This window comes from Stigmatopora argus, chromosome 3 (genome assembly GCF_051989625.1).
Source record: "Stigmatopora argus isolate UIUO_Sarg chromosome 3, RoL_Sarg_1.0, whole genome shotgun sequence".
NCBI classification, from domain to species: domain Eukaryota; kingdom Metazoa; phylum Chordata; class Actinopteri; order Syngnathiformes; family Syngnathidae; genus Stigmatopora; species Stigmatopora argus.
Genome location: NC_135389.1, coordinates 10,823,980 through 10,844,096, shown reverse-complemented (window position 1 = coordinate 10,844,096; position 20,117 = coordinate 10,823,980). Strand labels below are relative to the sequence as shown.

At 43.4% G+C, this 20,117-nt stretch overlaps 1 protein-coding gene across 2 annotated transcripts; it reads right to left on the bottom strand.

The window, feature by feature from the left end:
• Window positions 1-541: 541 nt before the first annotated feature.
• LOC144071023 (zinc finger homeobox protein 3-like) lies at window positions 542-18,345 on the bottom strand. 2 transcript variants are annotated; one of them, XM_077595695.1, is made up of 11 exons: window positions 17,889-18,345; window positions 12,902-14,567; window positions 12,301-12,839; window positions 12,008-12,221; window positions 11,247-11,351; window positions 11,024-11,175; window positions 10,834-10,944; window positions 9,164-9,323; window positions 4,417-9,077; window positions 3,689-4,333; window positions 542-3,450 (listed from the first exon to the last, which is right to left on the bottom strand). In XM_077595695.1, the coding sequence occupies exons 2-11, from the start codon at window positions 14,529-14,531 to the stop codon at window positions 3,334-3,336; spliced, it is 8,334 nt and encodes a 2,777-aa protein (XP_077451821.1). In that variant the 5' UTR covers window positions 14,532-14,567; window positions 17,889-18,345; the 3' UTR covers window positions 542-3,333. The 2 variants fall into 2 exon arrangements, with proteins under 2 accessions (XP_077451821.1, XP_077451822.1); XM_077595696.1 differs by having other exon boundaries at window positions 11,024-11,139.
• Window positions 18,346-20,117: the final 1,772 nt, after the last annotated feature.

Genomic DNA, 20,117 nt, shown 5'->3' with positions numbered 1-20,117 from the left:
AATGGTTTCAACGTCAGTCAACAATTTTTGCCTCCAACTCGTAACAAATTTGCGCCCCGTCTTCTAATCAAAAAAATAATCACCCCAGTGATTAAAACTGCAATCTCCTAGTCTTGAAAATCTTGCATATTAAAATCGGTGTGCCCTAAATGTGCTGTAGTGGGCAATTTTCCTTCCCCTCTCTCCTAGAGTCGTAAAACACATTATCATCATCAGCAGGAGCGGCAGTGTAATTCATCCAAAGTCGTTAATATTCCTCATATCATTTAGTCACAAAGGAAACTCATCTGGCTGAATGTCACAGATGTAATTAATGAAGTGACCCGAGAGGTCAGAGCTCCATTCTCCAAAGAGCTTTGCTTCCAACACTTTGCCGTGTTACACACACACCATTGCACACCAAAAGCCTGCCAGCCATGCAAGCAGGACCATACAAAATACCACCTGGAATATGAAGATTTATTAATCAAAATATTGACACCCCTGCAGAGCAAAGAATGTGCAACATAGAGCATCAGACCAAAGGGATGAGACCAGAGCATGCACCAAAGCAGACTTTATTTAGCTCAGTGGAATATGGAAGCGGTAAGGTAAAGAGAAACACCAGTAGGGAAAAGGAGAGGGGGGTAGGGAATATTATAGAGACACACAAACCACTGAAGCAAGACATTAGGACAGGTGCACATCACAGGTATCTTTTTGGTCATCACTATGGCAACAACATATCCAGGGAAGGGGGGGAAAGTCCATTTTACCTACAATGAAAAGTCCCTTCACAGCAGAAGATCCCCAATATGTACATCTTACAGTTACCAAAGGTCAAGACAGAGCGATGAAATAAAAATCAGGTGTACAAAAAAATTGTCTTTGTGGTTTTTGGAATGCACATTTCTGTACAGAAGAAAGCTCATTGGTATTGTCGTAAACATTTGTTAGTAAATTGAGAACAAAACAAGACGGCATTGTTCAGCCCACATCCTTTGGAAAGCAGTTTTTTTTTCACTGGGGAAATGGAGTGGGGACATCGAAGCACAAAACAAAAATAATACCTTGCAAATCTGGGGCTGAACTCCATCAAATACTGCGATACAGGTTCTCATGTTTGACAAGTAAACATATTGAACACATTTACCGGTAGCTAGATGTTCTTGTTTAAAAACAAAATAGTTATGTTATTTTCTTTTCCGAATAAATGACTGAAAAGCCAACATGATGGAATTTAGCCCAAAGTACTGAATAAATTGAGCAGTTCATCAACAGTATCGCAGGTATCCTTATTACAGTTTGTAGTCATTAAAGCCTAGTGGTAAAGCGATCAGAGCATGCATCTTTCTACAGTAACAATAGAAACTACAGTACATTAGCAGCAAACTGGACATCCTTAAGGGCTGGAGTTTAACACTATGGTCAAAAAGAATCCAAATAAAAACAAATAAATCATTTCTCAGAAAAGTATAACTCTTTAACCGCTATATTACAGACTGCCATGGCTCTAGTTTGGGGTTTTGGTTACAGAGTACTCCAGTGTGCTTATGAGAGGCAGAAAACAGTAGCTTAGAAATTGGGACTCCTTCCTTCTTTAAAAACAGTAAAACATCATCAAGTACACAGTAGCACTTTTTTTTTAGGTCTTACGGTTAAAGTATTATCACGTCTTTGGATTTTTGTCTTAAAGCATTAACTATTGTTTAGCAATTATTGTTATATTATTACACTTAAATCGGGAGTGGTTGCAAATACAGTGAAATAAAACCATTCAAACGAAAGAGAGGAAAGGGAAAATAAATTAAGTGTACAAAAATAACATCCATCATCAAGTTATTCCTCTGCTTTGTGCAGAATCTCCTTGTGGGTGTGTTAAAACAGGAGCTGCGTTTCAAACATCCAATGAAGTCTTGAGTCAACCATACGAAAGCTAAGTACTGTACATTTACCCCTCACGCTATTAAACACTTTCGATTCAATAAGGTTTTTGTAACAATCTATTTGAGGTGAAAAGCTCAGTTCTTTCATACACACGGATGTTTTTTTGTGGATGTAATACTTTGCCCCAACCAAAAATGTGCCTTCTTCCACTTTCGAGACAGAACATATAAAGTTCACATTGGACGTGGAGCCATTTTGAGCCGACCTGAGCGTAGAAAGCTTTATATTCATAACACATTGGTAAGCCATTGGTATATTTCAAAGAACAGAAAGGCAATTGACCCTTACCTGAACATATCAAAGCTGTCACAATCTTTTCATAATCATGACACTGAAGCAATTATACCGAAGCAAGACAGTTGAGCTCAAGTCATAAGATTTATAATAAGAAACTATTACTAGACACACACAATGTAAATTTGGAGTTTGGTTAAAGTTATCATATACAATATTATGGTTGAATGCTATAAAAATAGTTTGTCCGTCCCAGGACAAACTTGCCTTTCTGCTCTGTGCTATTTGGGCTATTATCCACAAAAGGAACATAGAAGGTGTCCGTATACAACAGAAGACTCATCATTGGCTTATGGTGGGTGGAGCTGCACTTTGGCACTGTATCAATCAGTCCATTGCTTCCATCTTTTGCGCTGTGCCAGATGCAGGTCTCACACTTCAATGTACAGACGTCAGCTCTGAAGTTTGTTCATGAAAACAAACACGATGAAACGACAGACGTGTAAAATTTTGGTTACGAGCTTTGGGATCTGAGTCAGTCTTTACAAAAGCTCAATGGAAACACCACCGTCTATTTTGGGATATTACTTGGTTTCCGCCTCAACTTCCATCATTTTCTGCTTTGTTTTGTTTTTGTTTTTCTTTCTTCAAGTTTATCTTTTGGAGCACTCTATTTACACTAAAATCTCTTTGAAAGTTCCTGTTCAAGCCTTTTGAAGACCAGCACTACATGCTACACTGCTAGTCCTCTAGCACTGTCTGGTTGAAGGGGGCCACTTTGAGTCTATCAGGATGACCAGGAGGTAGACTACAGGTCTAACCAGGCAGTGAGGTCACATAAGTACTTGGAGAATGCTCTTTGGCCTATGTGTTGTTGTTCTTGTTGGGAGGAGGAGGGGGGTGTTGGTTCAAGGTGAAGTTTGGTTGTAGAAAGGTGTCTGAGACATTGCAATAGGGGCAACAAAGAAAGAAATACCGCATACGAGCGAGCAATATAAAAAGAGAAAAGTGGTTGCAAGGGCTTGGTTTGGCCTTACTTTCAGCTAATGAGGGTTCTCTTTGGGCCATGAAGGCTCTGCATCTTTGGGGTGCTCAGGAAACAGGTTTGGCAGCAAAGTGAAGTTTCATATAAGAGGTTGACAGTAGGCAAAGAAGAATGTAAATGGGCCCTCTTTAAGCCCGATCTCTCTCCCCTGCGCCGGCTGTCAATTCGGCCTGCTCTCTTTCGGCAGAGTCCGAACTCAGAGTTCTTGCCCTCTTCTCCTTGGCTCTGGCATTCTGGAACCAAACCTGAAAACATACATATTTGTCAACGTTTGTTTCCATTTTCTGTAATTTTCAGTATATTAAGTGCACCAGACTATGTATTATACTAGTCCAGACTGGACTATGAGCCACACGTGACCACATTTAAGGCAGGGAGCATATTCGCTGTAAAAATCCGCAAAGGACAAAAAACACATGGTTTAACACGGGGAGAAAAAGTATATTTGATCTACTACACACATCATGTAACAAAAACATTTACCTGCACCACACGGTGAGGTAGTCCCAATTCTCGGCCTAGTGCCTCACACTCATGTCGATTTGGTGTACGGTGACTCTTGTAGAAGTCTCTAAGCTGGAGTACTTGGAAGTGGCTCATCTGTGTCCTTTGGCGTTGTTGCTGATGTTGGTGAGGCTGCAGAGTATCACCCCAATCTGAACTTGGGCCCCCCGATTCCTCAGCACTCAGAGACCCTTGGTCAGCCATACTTGAACCCTCTTCACCCTCGTCATCTTCTTCAAAGTCATCATACTTCGCTTGGTTGTTGAGATCATTAGTTGTAGAGAGGAACATAACTGGTGCCTTCACTGTTTGTCCTTTGTTGCTGATGGTAATGCTAGTGTCTGGGACAAAGGATACCGATGGGCCTGGTTTGTCAATGATGGCAGACATAGCCATTCCATTGCTCCCACTGGATCCATTATTCATTAATAAGTTGTAGCCTGCTCTTTCAGCCTCCGCCCAGTGGCGTGATCTCATGTGGGCATCCAGAGCACTTTTTACCTTAAAGAGAGCCCTGCAGAATGGGCAGCGGAGATGGTTCAACACCATATTGAAACTAGATCCCGGTCCCATTGACCTGAACTGCCCTTTTCTTTCTCTTGCACGTGTGTTTTGAAACCAGACCTGTGTATTAGAGGAACAAGTTAAAAATGCAAGATAACAAAACATTGTATTTTCTTTATCTTATTTAGTTTTTTTTCTCTTACCTGAACCACTCTTCTTGTGAGGCCTACATCCTGCGCAATGCCCTCCAGGACTCCTCTGGTGGGGTTGGAGTCCAAGCTGTAACGCTGATACAACACTTCGAGCTGTTCTGGGGTGATGGTGGTTCTCTGGCGTTTATCCCTTCTATGTTCTTCCTCGACGTCTCTGCTAAACCTCTGGGCATCAAAACTGTTCTCCGACATTAGCTTCGAGTTCGGCTTCAAGGAAGTCTCAGACAAGTCACCTAGTGAGTTCTTAACATGCGTGCTACCTAAGTGAGAAATCATTGGATTTGTGGCATTCGGGTGCAACTGTGTCATAGCACCTGAGAGCATTTGGCTTGCCATTAGGGAGTGGTTGGAGTGGATCATCATGTATGACAAGGTTCTGTCTGTAAATCCAGAATGAAGGAGTTGGACCTGTGACTGCGCTGCAAGTAGGTGTCTTGTCTGATGTTCCTGCCACATCTGTAAGGACGACAAGGACATTGGGCATAGATTGCACTGAAAAAGGTTTGGTGCTGGGATTCCATTTAGCGGCTGGGTCTCAGTGGATACATGGAAGGATGCATCAGGCTGTGGAGTCTGGTTATTTTCAGACTCAGAAGACAAGGGGAGGCCTGGTGATGTAGCTGGAGGTTTTTCAAAAGATGTATTTGGGGAGGAACTCTGACTATTCTCCTGGCTCGACTCACACACTGAAGATGGGTTGTTTGGTAAGGTGATTTGCGAGAGAGGAGAAGATTGAGACTGGGATTGTTCTGCTGAACTGTCTTCATGAGGTTGGACCAGTTTTTCAGCTTTTGGGGAGGCCACATTTTGCATAGCCCACACTGTTTCCTTGCTTTCAGTATCAATAACTGTTATTTCCTTTTTTACTGTTTGGTTTGTCTGAGGACTAGCAGTTTTATTTTGTTTCTTGACATTAGGTAGTGTTTCCTCATTCTCCATCAAATGCTCGTTATCAGAGTAAACGGTGGAAGAATCAAGGGTGGGAGAGTCTGGATGGGTATAATATTCATATGCCAGATCCATGGAATTTTCATTATGAGAGTCATTTTGCCCTTCATTCCTGTTATCTTCAGTATCGTTATTATTGGAGTATCCGTCTCTCTTTTTAAGAATGTCCAGTTGGCTAATCCCCTCTATTTCATCATCGGTTCCTCTGTCCTGGCTCTTGCGGGCTCTTTGCCTGGCATTTTGGAACCATACTACAATGACTCTGTTTGGGAGTGCCAACAGGGCAGACAGCCTGTCATATTCCTCCTCTCTAGGATAGGGAGTTGCTTCAAACATCTCCTGCAGCATCTCTAGCTGTTTCTCAGTAAAGCGGGTTCGAGAGGAGCGCCTTCCCCTTTGGGTATTGCTTCTTTGGATGTCAGTCAACAGAATTTGAGGCGAAGTGTCGGTTGGTGCAGGGGACATTGAAGATGGGGACAATGTCAGAGATGGATGCTGTGTGACTTCCTCTCTCAATTCCTCAAGGGCTGTCGTGGGTGGGTTATTAAAATTATATGGCGAGTCTTTGTCGCGTTGGCGCTCTTTGAAAAGTGTATTGCGAAACCAATGTTTGATGACTTTGTGAGGTAGACCAGACAGACCAGATACCTTGATTAGCTCCTCTTCACTAGGTAGGCTATTGATATCAAAGTATTTTTTCAAGATAGCCAGCTGGTCCTCAGAGATTCGAGTACGTGTCCTTTTACCCTGCTGTTGCTCCAGTAATGTTGGGCTGACCTGGGGCTCCCGCCCGGTCGGATTACTGTTGCTCTGTACTGGTTGACTCAGCAAGGAAGTATTGACTTGAGTAGACTGAGTGAGCATTGTCGGGCTTAGCTGGGATGGTTGAGAAATTACTGCTGTATTAATAAGTGCCTGTTGCCCAAGCAGTTGAGACTGATAGAATTTTGTCAACTCTGGGTTTATGCTTGAGTCTAACCAAGTTGGGGGTTGGAGGCCCACAGATTGTAACACAACTGGAGGAATGAGCGGGAGCTCCATCGGAAAAGGAATTGGAGGCATGGGAAGTTTAGGTAAAGTGATTGGGGGAATAGGAAGCTGGGGAAGAGGAAGTCCAGGAATTTGAGGGAAGGGAGGATTTTTGGTGTTAGCTGCGGGTGCATGTTGGGAAGCGACAGGTGGTGATGTGACTGTCAGTGGTAGCTCTTTTTGTGGAATTGTTTGAAGGAGAGAAGAAGCTAGGGCTGGAGAAAGTAAAGAGGCATTTGTTAGGTCTTCAATTGTCGCACATGTCTTTGTTTCAGGATCCGAAAACGAGGATAGGGGTGACGTTTTGACTTGAAGCTTATCTGCTTCAGCTTGAGGTTCTAGTTCTGAAGAAATATCTGGGAATGCGACTGTACTCTGAGATGAATCCTCTCGTGATTTATTCTCTTTCAATGGGAATAATTGATCATATTGTAGTCTGTATTCTCTGGAAAACCTCTCTAACGCCGCAGTTGGAAGCACTTGTCTGTGAATGTATTCCTCATGACTTTTTAAAATCATGGCATCGGAAAAGAACTTCCCACAATCTTTACACTTTTCTCCTCTTCCACAGCATCCTTTCTTTTTGCTTGAAAATTCATTAGCATCTTCATAGTCATCCTGATTTTGTTTACCAGGAAGACTTTCTATCTCTTCAACTTCATTCTTGACATCTTTGTTGTAGATTTCCACTTTTCCATCAACTGCTCCAATTAGCTCTTTCTTTCTCCCTAAATAAAATTCCGTCTTGTGAATGTCAGCGGACTCGTTTGTCAAATTTAACATTTGGGTTGCAAGCTGCTGCTGGTGCCTATGTCTACTTTGTATATACTGTAATGCCAATTCATGGCCATAACTCTGCAACAAGGTCCTAAGAGCTTCTCCATTTACTGCAGCATATGGCACTCTTGGTGGAGGGCACTGTAATTTTGAGGCGCTAACTGTGGAAGAATCCTTTTCCTCTGTTGGATGCTCATTTTTCACAGCAGGCACAGACGTTTCTTCTTTTTCATCTTCAACTTTTTTTTTGTATTGTTTTTCTTTTGGGCTGCTCAAGGATCCACTGCCGTGTTCAACGCTTGTGTCAAAAGTTATTGTATTATTTGGGGGGCTAACATCTGAGAATGAAATTTGATTCTGAATAAATTGTTCTTCTGTTTGAGGGTTGTTCTCTGTTTTAGCCTCACCTTTATTCTGTTCACTCAAGGATGACTTGGCTGCCTCTGATTGGTTATGTTCCAAGCTCTTTATTGCCATTTCTGTGTTGAGTTTCATGTCGCCAGGAAAGTAAAAGGGCAGAATTTGTTGCTGCAGAGACAACAAGTTGTCTGGTGCCAAGGAGAAGTGCTGAAAGAGACTTTCCGGTCCGAAAGAAAGATGCTGCATTACTTGGGCCTGGAGCAATGCTGTGTGTTGCAACTGGGCTTGGGCCTGTGCCTGAGCCAACTGCTGCTGTTGCATTAGTAGTAACTGGTTTCTTGACGCTAACAGTTCTGCTACTCTCTTTTTAGCCTGTTGACCTTCAGTTGAGATGGTCGATTGGAGCTCAGCTACTGATCCCGATGAAGAACTAGCCACATCTGGCTTCTCAGTGCAAAGAAAACTTTTACACATCTCCCTATTAGTAATACCAGACAGATTAGTTGTGGTGCCAGATACTGGAGCATGTATATTAGACACTGGTGTTTGTATCCCTGGGTTTTGTGCAGCACGAGCTCTTGTTTGGTGAAGAACTGAGCGTAGATGTATGTCCAAAGTGGAGCTCTGGCTGTAACCCACACCACATAGTTTGCACCTGTAGGGTCGAGGATCTTGGGCACGGGTGGCCTCTGTGGCAGAGACACCTGTGTTGGAATCTTGCAAGGCTCGTCTGGCTCTGTGGAGATGGGACACTGAATTGTAGTGAACCAAAAGAATTGTTTTCTGGGTAAATGATTCAGAACATATGGTGCACTTGTATGGCCTTGATGGATCCAAATACCGGTCCATTGTTGGGTTAGAGCTTTTTTTGATGGGTGAAATTGATCTAATTTCTGATGGGATTTCGTCATTTAGGCTTTTTTCCGGCGCAGCTAATTCCTCATCCTCTTTACCAGTTTCATCAGGCAGGTCTTTCTTTATAGTTAGAAAGTCTTCTTTTTTTCCCTTTCCTTCAAATTTGTCTTCTTCTTGCTGCACTCCTTCTATCGCTTCATCATCACCACCTTCACAAGCTTCTTGGCCAGCTTGGGGGGATAGACTCGGGTCTTGTTGAACTGGTATCTTACCATGTTCCATGTTTTGTGACATATGAAACAGTGAAGCTGTATTTTCTGCGTTGTCTGGTTGTGAGTGTGTATTTTGCATGTGTCTCTGAAGAGCCTCCTGACTACGACACTGTCTGGAGCAGAGGGGGCATTCTGTTGCTGCCCTCATGGCATGATATTGCCAGTGAAGCTGGAGCTTCTCCTGAGTGGGGAACGCCAGGCTGCACCTGCTGCAACGAAACCTGTAACCATGGCGATCAGAAAGAGGAGGGGGGTCGGCAGTTGGAGAGGAAGGGGGGGTGTGAGTCAGGGATTGAGGAGCCAATCTTCCATTGGAAGGCTGAGTGGCGTTGTCTTCCAGGGGTGGGGTGAGTAGCACTGTGACATCTTTGGGTGCGGCTGTATTTCCCTTGGTGTGCTCCACTGAAATGCCTTCAAAATACACATTAGTGATTATAAATGTTTTATTCCAAAAAAATAATACAGTCCAAATATGAATTTCCATTTCATCAACCTACTTTTGTTTTTTGGTGAATCATCTGAGGCAAGGGAGTCTGCGGTCTGAGAATGATCTGTCAGGTCAGTTTTCATATTTTGACTTTTTGCCTCATCCATGCACAAGTCAGATGGTAGTTCATTCTCCAGCCGAAGCTGAACTTGCTCCATGGACGGTGTCACCTGAAAGACAGTAAATGTCAGTTTCTTTCTCTGAAGATGTCAGTTCAAGAATGGGATGGCTTCAGCAATAGAGAGAAACAGAAAAGGGGGCAAGACATTTTTCTTCAGCCCACGTTATGAATAAAGCATGTTTAATTCTACAGCTTAATAGCAGACAAATTGCCAGACGTATAAACACGAGAAGGCTACACTCCCTGTCCTAATATCATGAAACATTCAAGAGTGAATCTTTAAGTATATTGTTTTATCTTCCCCCTGTCTGTGCAGAGCTATATGCAGCAAGGCACATCAACTTGATAATAGGTGTACATGGTTGAGATATGTGACTCTGCCCTTCAGCGCCAATGGCGCCTTCCTACGTGCCCCGAGGGGGTTAATAAAACTTAACTGAGCTGAATAATGAATTTTATTTAAAATCACTCTTCATATAGAAAATCTTCATCTCCACAGATTCAAGAGCCAATGCAGCGCCAAGGAAAAGGTGGAAGGCTAAAGACGAAATTTACATGACAGGGGTTCTCTCTGTGTAACAGCTTCATAAGAACAGAGACAAGACCACCACACACCCACACACACAGAAAACTGAAGGTCAGGCTTAATCTAGAGAGCGTAATTGGAAAGCAAGGTACATAATGGCCATCATCACCTCAGTCTGAATTAATGAACCTCAATTACTATCAGAGTGAGTGAGGGAGGTGCACGAGCAGGCTGGAGGGTGGTGGTGGTAGGTGTTGGTGTATTTGGAAGGGGGGTTGGCGAGTGCCCAGGGGTGAAGAATATGAAAAAGAGAGACCGGGACGAGGAAGGGCGGGAGTAAGGGGCAATGAACAAAAAAAATGGCCTCGGTGAGAGCCAGTACGGGAGGGGTCGAACCTCAGAAAATGAGAGACGGCAAGGGAGGAGCAGGGACAGAGATTACAGAATACGAAGGCTAGTAGCCGGGGGGAGGCTATTCGGGGGCGTTAGGGTACAGCAGAGGGGAGAAAGGGTGAAAAGCAGTACGTGAAGTGGAGGCAAAGAGAGCAGGAGACAAAGACCACTTAGCATACGGGCCAGGAAGATGGAGGATGGTGATGTGGATAGATGACCGGTCTTTGTTAGCTGAGAGTCAAAGTAAAAAGAAGGCCCCCCTCCACTGTTTTTTACTCCACTTTTGTTAATAGAAGGCTACTTAAACATGCATTATAGAAACACTGGCCTCTCCCTCACTCTTGGAGATAAACACTCTAGCCTAAGAACGCGAGCAAGGGTCCGCGCACACAGCTTGTGTATGTGCATCATCGATGATCATGGGAAGATCCTCAAACATGGGTGGCTCTTTGGGGCCTTCTTATCTCACCGTTACGCCCTCTCATCTCTTCGGCTACTCATTTTCTCATACTAAACTGTCATAAATGTGTTCATTAACATGAATAGGATTATGTTCATTAATATGTGCTGTCCCTTATCCAATAAATCAAATTCAAACTCAGACCCAAATACAGCCAATGCACACATTGCATCCACTTACTGTGGCGATGAGCTTATCTACACAGTCCTGCGCCACACTGTGCACATGCGTGAGATGTGGTCGAAGGTGTCCATATGGCATTTTATCTTGACATAAAGGGCACTGGACAGTCTGAATAGGATAGGAGAGCAAGAGGTGAGGAAAAAGGTTAACATTTAGTTTATTTTCTGTGTGGATTTCAACTGCTCACCTGCTGGTTCTCACTTTGCTGGTGTGTTCGGAGTCGTTTGGTTGTAAATTCCCCATTTTCAGTTGCTTGCCGCTTGAGTGACTCCTTCTTGTCCACCTCACCTGTCACTTTTTCTTCTTCAGAAACATCGAAAGATGTAAAGAAAACAAATCCTGTGTATTGCAATAATTCAATGGAGCAAGGAGACATTTACATGCATACATTTTTTCATAAGCAGCCATACCTGTCTCCTTATCACTCTGTTTAACCTCCAAGTGATCTTTGGTTTGGTCCGAAGGACCGGCGGTTACCTCGCTGGAATTTTCCATGTCCTCCTCATTAGGTTCTCCTGAGATATAATAATATAATATAAACTATTACGTTATGGTTACTTAGGGATTTTGAGCCAGCACTAATCAAATGCAATACTATTTTCTAGCTGCCCCATTTAAGATTATGATTTAAGATCTTAATCAAATGCAATACTATTTTCTAGCTACCCCCTTTTATTGAAGGTGACCATGCTTCATTCTAGTCAGCTCTCTTGATATCCTATTGATCACGTATTGATTCTTCATTAGACTGTCCACAAAATAGAGCTAGTTATGACTTGGAACACATCTTATATCTACGTTTTGATTCAAAATATGATGTATTGTAGAAGTGTTCTATAAGTATTAAAACTCCAGAAGGCTTACAAAACACATTGAACCATAAACCAGCGAGTTATCTACCAGATTTCACTGATAACAGGCCTCAACGTCCCCTATCTTGTCTGGAGAATTTGTATTGGTTCATTGATTAGCAAGTGCTAGTTAGCTCTCGACAGGGGCGATGGGGATATAACAAGGATGTGTATTGACTGATAAATTTAGTTGATCAATAGCGCAGCAAAAGCCATTATTCATTTTCTTGCTTTCTATCTTAATACCCGGGCCTTGTTTCCCATGTCAATGAGCAGATGCAGTTGAACTACAAATATATTTCTATAGTTCATATTCTTACCAGTAACCCCAATTGTTTTGTTTCTGATGGTAAATATTGCTGCCAGCTCTTCTCCACCCATTGGCTGTAGCTGTAGCAGACCTTCCCTCTGTTGATGGGTCTGGGTTTGGCTGTGTTTTAAAACTTGAATCTTAGAGGAAGAGGAGTGGTTGCATAGGAGACAATGGAATACACATGTGCCACCATCAACTTCACCATCATACTGCTGCAGGAACTTGGGAGGAGAAGAAAAACACTTGGTCAGAGAATGCCTGAATTTGGCCTGAAAACAGCTCTTTAGAGTCACTGCTTACTCTGTAAACCCGGACGCTTGACTCATGGTGGGAACTCCGGGAATGTCCTTGTAGCTTCTCCAAACTGCTTGTCGCATATTCACACAAGTTGCACCTTAGCTGGATAGGGTTTCCCTTAGCTATCAAGGCGGCACCTTCCTGACCCCGGTGGCCCCCTTCTTGAACATGAGCTGTCAGCTGGTAACGGCTTCTGTGTCTGTCAGTCTGGCAGTGCAAGGAGAAGTTAGCCCTCAGCGGTGTGGTGTAGCCGCACAGCCTGCAGTGACAGCCACCGGTTACCAGAGAGCACCATTCAGACTGGGGCAAGGAGCGAGGGGTGTTTAGGTGTTGCTCCATGGACTCCAGACTGTCAGAAGAAAAGCAGGAACAGACAAGGCATTGGAACACACCCTGCGACAAAGGCCCGGTGGGGGACAAAGAAAGAGCTGGCGGGGGAGAGGGTGAAGGTGACGGGGAAGGAGTCAATGTTGAGCCAAGGGTGACAGGCTGTTCGGTGACTTGTTTAGTGGTCAGTCTCATGTTCAAGGACAGCTCTCCACCTAACACATTGAAACGACTGTTAAGCATTTGCCCAATTTAATGAAACGACAGCACGTCTTACCTGTGTTTTGTAGGTGTTTCAGATGGGGGGCAAGGCTCCTGCAGTGGGAGAGATAGTAACCCCGCTGCAGCCTCAACATGTTATGCGTGTGTTTCTCACTAGTAGTGTGTATGCGTAGGTTACGGGCGATACTTGTCTCATAGTCGCAGACATCACATCGCCATCGCTTGCCATGCGAAGGAGAGTGAGCAGGTGGTGTAAGCTTGACGGGCTGAGCGGTAGATGTGGGAATCGGAAGTGCGTGCTTGTATGTCTGCTCGTCTATTGTGGCACCGTTAGGAGAGCAACTATTGTTGTTACTAACGTGAGAAATGTGGATCTGGCCATTGGCGTGTCCCCCATTTTGAACATTATTAAGGTGTTTATCTGACTGCATGTGTATGCTGAGGTTGCCTTTCGACGAGGTAGCGTAGTCACACACTTCGCAGCGGTAGGGCTTGTAGCCACAGGCATAGGTTTCGCCCCGTGCCAAGCGGGGATGGGGTTTCCCTGAACTGCAGTAGCTACACGCACCTCGCATAGATGTGCCACAAATGCATTTTCCACTAGAGGCCGCGCACACGCATTGGCTGCCCGTCTCCGGATGTTTCTCTTTCATGTGGAGTTGCAGCGTATGCTGAGACTTGTAGTGCCAGTTACACTTGGGGCATTTCAGCGTCTTGCAAGAATTTCGGGAGTGCATGACAGTCATGTGACTCGTCAGTGAATTTGGGGAGAGCTCTTGGTTGAGGTTTTTGGGGACGGCTTCTTTTTGTTCTCCTTCGTTTTCCCTCTGGCCATCCATATCAAGCTGGCTGTCATTTGGTTCGGGAGCTTTGGAACCATTTCCACTGGAAATGGAAAAGTGAGAAACCCCTGCTGGCCCGTCGTCCTCAGCAGGCGCATTGGCCCCCTCCATACCTGCCAATGGAAAAGCCAGACACGACTGCTGGGATTTAAAGCTCTGAGGAAACCCAGAAATCCAGCCCTGAGCTCCTGTTATGTCTTTTGCCTCCATGTCGCTCTGCAGGGCAAAAGAGTCAGGTGGACAGGTGAAGTGCTTTGGAGAGGTGGAAGGAAAAGGGGAGGCTTTTGGAGAGGTGGGAGGAGTCGGAGAGGACTTTGGAGAGGCGGCTGTTTTGCTGTCGAGCATGCCACGGGCCTTTGCCATGCTGGAAGAAGCGCTTTGCTGGCTCTGTTGAGGTAATAAAGAACATTTGGATTTTGTTTGGCTTTGGTTTGAAATGACCTCCTCCTCCTCCTCTCCTTCTCTGCTGCTAAGGGCTTTTGGGAGAACCCCGTTTTCCGACTTCAATACCATGCTCGCGTGCCCCTCCATATTTTGCCCAGACGGAATCTCCTTCATCCACCGCTTTTGACTCATTCTATCCTCTTCACGGTGTCGGTTCTTCCGCCCCCCTACCTGGATTTCTCCTTCATCTTGGGACCCGTCGGCACCCCCTTCACCCTGCTCCCCATGCGAGCTCGGATGCTCTTTGGCAGGGTCCCCGGTTGAGCTGTGAGAGGCTGGCCCCTGCTTAGGGATGCAAACCAAGGCCAGAGGAGAGCGAGATAAAGCATGGGGACCGAAGTCCGCATCTCTGTCCTCTCCTCCCCCTCCATCCCCTCCTCCTCCCTCACCGATGTCCATAGCGGAGGCTACAGTTGCCGAGCATCACCACCCCACCTGCATATAAGAGTGAGAGAAAGACGGAGACACAAAAGGAAGAAAGCGGGGAAAAAATGAAATAAATGAGTCAGGTAAATCAGATTGCATAACAGTGAGCCCATTGATTAAAAACCTTGAATAGCATATGTTCAATAGAGCTTTCAGGCTGTGCAACACACGAGCCGGTTAGTCAGGGGTTAGCGTTAGCCCTTAATGGGAAAATCAATAGAGTAAGCGCCAAACTAGGTGGAGGAATGCGGGTAAAGGCTACGCAGGAGGTCTATAATATTCCTCGGGGGATCGGATTAAATAAAGAACTGAATGCTTTGGAGCTAAAGGGCTTTGGCTAAATTGTCACACTGAGATAAAAAGCGGATAAAAGAGCTGTTGTAAAATCATTCTATCTTCCTGCATGTTTGGCCACACACGTTTAAAAGTGGAGCGAGGGAGCTGTAATTAAACAAACAAACAAACAAACAAACAAAACAAATCAAGAGAGAGTACGATAGATTATACCCAGCGCATTTGTGTTTGGATGTAGACCAGAATACAACAACTGCGTGAGGCATTATTGTGTTTGCCAACATTGACTTTATATTTATGGCATGTGACTGTGTCCATCTCACTAATCTAGAGCAATAACACCAATTGAAATGACATTTCTAAATGCCGTTTTGGTTTTATAGAATCATCTGAGAACAAACAACAACATAGTATATCCTAAAAAGAAGAATGTCTCCTTCTCCTCTATGAATACCAGAGGAGAGAGATAGAGCCATCTCTTGCTGTCTCATTATTCAATTACCATTTTTTTCTTCTCAAAATCAAGGAGCAACCTTAATTCACCTTCCACCTTCTGGCCCAAACCGACCAGCCCCTCCTCTCACGAGAGCCAGAGTGGGTGTCCCTCCACCCCCACCACTCTCTGCAGCTTAGAGATATATGGCCCACATTCACGCTCTGATAGCGCTTTAATCCACTGTGTTTGTGTCACAGGCCACAGACCCCTGCCCACTGCAGTGGTCTTTAAGTTTTCTGCGGGATACCACTACGAGGTCTTTTGAGGCCTGGCAGCAGCTTGGAACAGCAGAGAATAGTCTCTAATCTGATAAAGATTTTCATTTATACTACGGTCGATAGCCTAAAACCATCAGAGATGCAACTATTTATACAAGCATTCCTGGCTGGCTATTGATCACAAATATGGGAAACCGGCATTTAACGTTTGCGTGTGTGTGTGTGTGTGTGTGTGTGTGTGTGTGTAGGATGCTAGTGTGTGTAGGATGCGAGTGTGTATATATCCCGAATCAGATGTCAAACAAGCTAGCGTTTAGGAACACTCAAAAAGAACCATCACGTGCCATTTGTGATTATATTACTTGATGGGTACAGTTAGGTGTGTGTGCGTGTTAGTTGTGTAAACCAAGCATAGGACCAGAAAGTGACCTCTAAATCAGGCTTGTTTTTTAACAGGATATGCCTGATGGGGAAAGGGGTGTGAGGTCCATTAGTGTTGTGTTTGTCTGTAATGTGTACACAGTATTTATTTTCTCAATCTGGTATTCAACATTACTTTTTTTTCTATGATGACAGGCTGATTTGGATTTTGAAATTTGATGTGTGTATACGGCAGATCCGCATGTGCTTATAGTGTTGTATTGTCTTATAAGCGCAAACCAACCATATTTATAGAACTATATTCAGGCCCTGAAATGAAAGATTACTCTCAGTTTCTGTGATGACAGACATCCATGTTTTTGGATTTTGAAAATGTGTCCAAACTAATCAGTATCTAACTAGAATTCAGTTAAATATATAAAACAAAATCTGTTCTTAATTTTGCCAATCTATCAGAATGCAAGGTGTGTGTGTGTGTATTATGTAAGTGAGGGAAAGAGAATAGTAGAGTGTGTATGCAAGATTTTTTTAAGCAAACCAATCAGATTCTATTCATAGGACATAAACGTTGCCAGAATATGTTTTGGATATTTAAAATATGTTTGTATTTATGCAAAATTAATATAACCGTGGGTGTGTTAGAGATTAAACTACAGCGTGAGCACATTGTTTTATGTACCAACCACGCTAAATCTAATCAAAGTACCTGAAATTCACAATAACATTTATTTTATGATATGAGTGTCCATGTTTGTATTTTTTAAACACACAACTGTGTATGTACAGAATACAGAAAAGACCAATTGAGTACGTAAAGTAATCATATTCATCATGCTGAAATTTAAAGACTATGAAATTCACCACTGCATTCGGTTTGCGTTTGGATTTTTGAAAGTCGTGCACGGGTACGTAGGCTATAAATCAGACATAACAGTAGAAGACTTGAAAGTACTGTGAGTGAGTGAGTCAGTGTGTGAGTGAGTGAGTGAATGAGTGAATGAGTAAATGAGTGAGTGAGTGAATGAGTGAGTGAATGAGTCAGTGAGTGAGTGAGTGAGTGAGTGAGTGAGTGAGTCAGTACATGAGAGTGAATGAGTGAGTGAGTCAGTACATGAGAGTGAATGAGTGAGTGAGTGAATGAGTGAATGAGTGAATGAGTGAATGAGTGAATGAGTGAATGAGTGAATGAGTGAATGAGTGAATGAGTGAATGAGTGAATGAGTGAATGAGTGAATGAGTGAGTGAGTGAGTGAGTGAGTCAGTGAGTCAGTGAGTCAGTGAGTGAGTGAGTGAGTGAGTGAGTGAGTGAGTGAGTGAGTGAGTGAGTGAGTGAGTGAGTGAGTGAGTGAGTGAGTGAGTGAGTGAGTGAGTGAGTGAGTGAGTGAGTGAGTGAGTGAGTGAGTGAGTGAGTGAGTGAGGCAGTCAGTGTGTGAGTCAGTCAGTGTATGAGTGTATGAGTTTGTGAATGAGTGAGATACTACGAGTGTGTACGTGTGAGGGTCAAAGAAAAAGCAAGCAGGGCAGTATTTTGTCTGTACTTGGGTGTTCAAGTATTTTATCTTATTTCTAGAAAGGACATTTGCACTAGATTTGGACAAATCCAGTTATACGGTATCAGGCGTAGGTGGACATATCGGAGTTTTTACAGGTAACGCACGCGCGCGGACACACACACATGCACAAAACGTGAGTTTTGCAAGGCGCAGCATTGCCTGCAGAGCCCTGCGCAGAAGATGCAGTTATCGGTAGTGATGGGGCTACTTTTAGAGTAGTGTGGTTGTTGTCAAGTCACACACTACACATTACAACTCTTTTGGCTTTTGTTTCCAACGCTAAATAAATAAATAAAAACATAACAGTTGACTAAAGCGACTAAAGCTTGATTTCATGCACATTGAGAGACACGACCCCCCTCCCACCCGCAACAAACGGTGCACTTACATTGCTGCTGCAGCTCCAGCGCCACTCTCCGCGATCTTAATGGTTTCGTTGTAGTAGTAGTGGTGGTAGTCCGAATAAACAAGCACGCATTCCCCCGTTGTTTTTGCACGATCCGGTGCGGGCGAAGGACGGACGGAGGATCGGAGGACGGAGGACGGAGGACGGAGGACGGAGGACGGAGGACAGAGGACAGAAGACAAGAGGACAGAAGAGCAGAGCGCAGCCGCCTTTCCAAGTTGTTTAGCAAACAGTGTAATTAAAGCTACATGCAGGCAGGCAAGCGAGGCAAGGCAGGCTGGAGTAAACATACAAGACGGGGGTGCAGGCTGGGTGGGTGGGCGTATGGTGGTGGTGGTGGTGGAGGGGGTAGGGGGGCAGGACGGAGGGGTTCTGTGCGAGCTCCAGAGGTAGAATGAGTTCTGATCACGGTGTGGGGGGAAAACACTTGGCTCTTTATTCCAGCTAATTAGTTTCCTTCAAAAAATGGCTGAGATGGCGCCCGCTGCGCATGCGCGTAATTGCGCAGACGCCGCTAATTAGACGCTTTGGATCAATAGGATTCCGCGAGAGAGAGGGAGGGGAGGGCAGGAGAGGTTCAGGGGGGAGAGAATAGAGCCCAAGGAGGGGGCGACCAGGGAGACAACAAGGATGAGGGGAAATGTTGGGGAAAAGTCCCGACAATTGCTGATATTACCGATTCGTATTTATGCTTCTTATTACGGTGTGACTACTGTGATAGGCTCGGATGCCCCTCGATTTGGCCGGGAAAGGGGGTCGTAATATATTGCCGCTCCAATATATAATTATTTTAAAAATGAAATAAATTGCAAGTGGTGAAATTGGGTTTTATTTTGTATTTTAATTCTTTAACTGTTTTATTTCTATGTGATTAGGAGTCACTTTATCGTGCTTATGAATATGGCATGCAAAGCCTTGAAAATAATACTACTATATACTAAATAATACTATATATAGTAATTATACTCGCACGCTTTATTATATTTTATGCATACCCTGAAGTTAAAGCACATAACCTGCACGGTTTTCTTTTGTCATCGTGGAATGTGAGGATCATTGTTTACTTTACATTTTATATATTTTTGCTTTGAATTGTCAGTAGTTACTAACATTTTTTTTTAAAGTGTCGTTTTAAGAGTATAGGTCCAGCCATATGTCTTTCATGACAAAATGACCTTTTTTTGTCTTCTTTTGGCCATCCTTGCACATCGGCTCCATTGTTATGATAATACTATTGTGAATTTAAACACGCAGTGTGCAATATGGCCAATGTGCATCTGCTGAAAATTGCATTACAAATAAATTTGTAAAGCTTTTTTCTCCTAAATAAACAAATTTTTACCAATTATGTTTTTAAAAATCAAATAGATAACAATGTTGTAGCACCAAAGCAGAAAGAAATAAGGTTACTGTCATCACACACAATGAGTCATATACATGAATATTAATTTTTTACTCTTGACTCACAATCTGATGTTCTTTTTTCTTTCATTTATTATGAAGCCATTAAGTATTTAGGGAATTGATCTGTTGGCCAATTAAAAATGTGCTCGGTGAGTCTTGACCCACGTTTATTGTTCATCCAATAATTGTTATATGATTTGAAAAAAAGCTCAAAGTGATTGTATGCCTGGCACGTGTTTGTATGTATTGTAATCATAAATCAAGCCACTTGTTTTTATGTCCATATGATGAGCTTTTCCCCCCACCTCTTGTTTTTTCTGGTTGTCACTGACGCACCTAAAAAGCAAAGCATTTACGAATGTGTGTGCATGCATGTATCCATTATCCATATATATGTATTCATCTTTTTCATCTCTTAGCTTCTACTGATGTTATACTGTAGTCATCCTTTCAATTCACCCAACCATATTTGGTAAGTGCAAGTCAAAATGGAGGCCTCGGGACGAGCGCAGTATTTTAAAGTTTGTGATTTCTCGTCACTTATCAAGGAAATCAGGTAATAACATCAAGTATTATCACTAAATATCAATCAATATAATGAACATGACCAGAGAAAACCATTAAGTATCCAACGAGTGCCTGTTATGTGCAAGGAGTATATAAGTCTCTCACCATAAGCAATAAACATTATAAAATATGATTATAAGTTTCCATTTAAACCTGATGCTACATTTTGAGGGTTTTAATCAAAATTGGGTGTTGCTTTGACAGTTTATTTCAATATTGTTGATAAAGGTGGGGACAGAA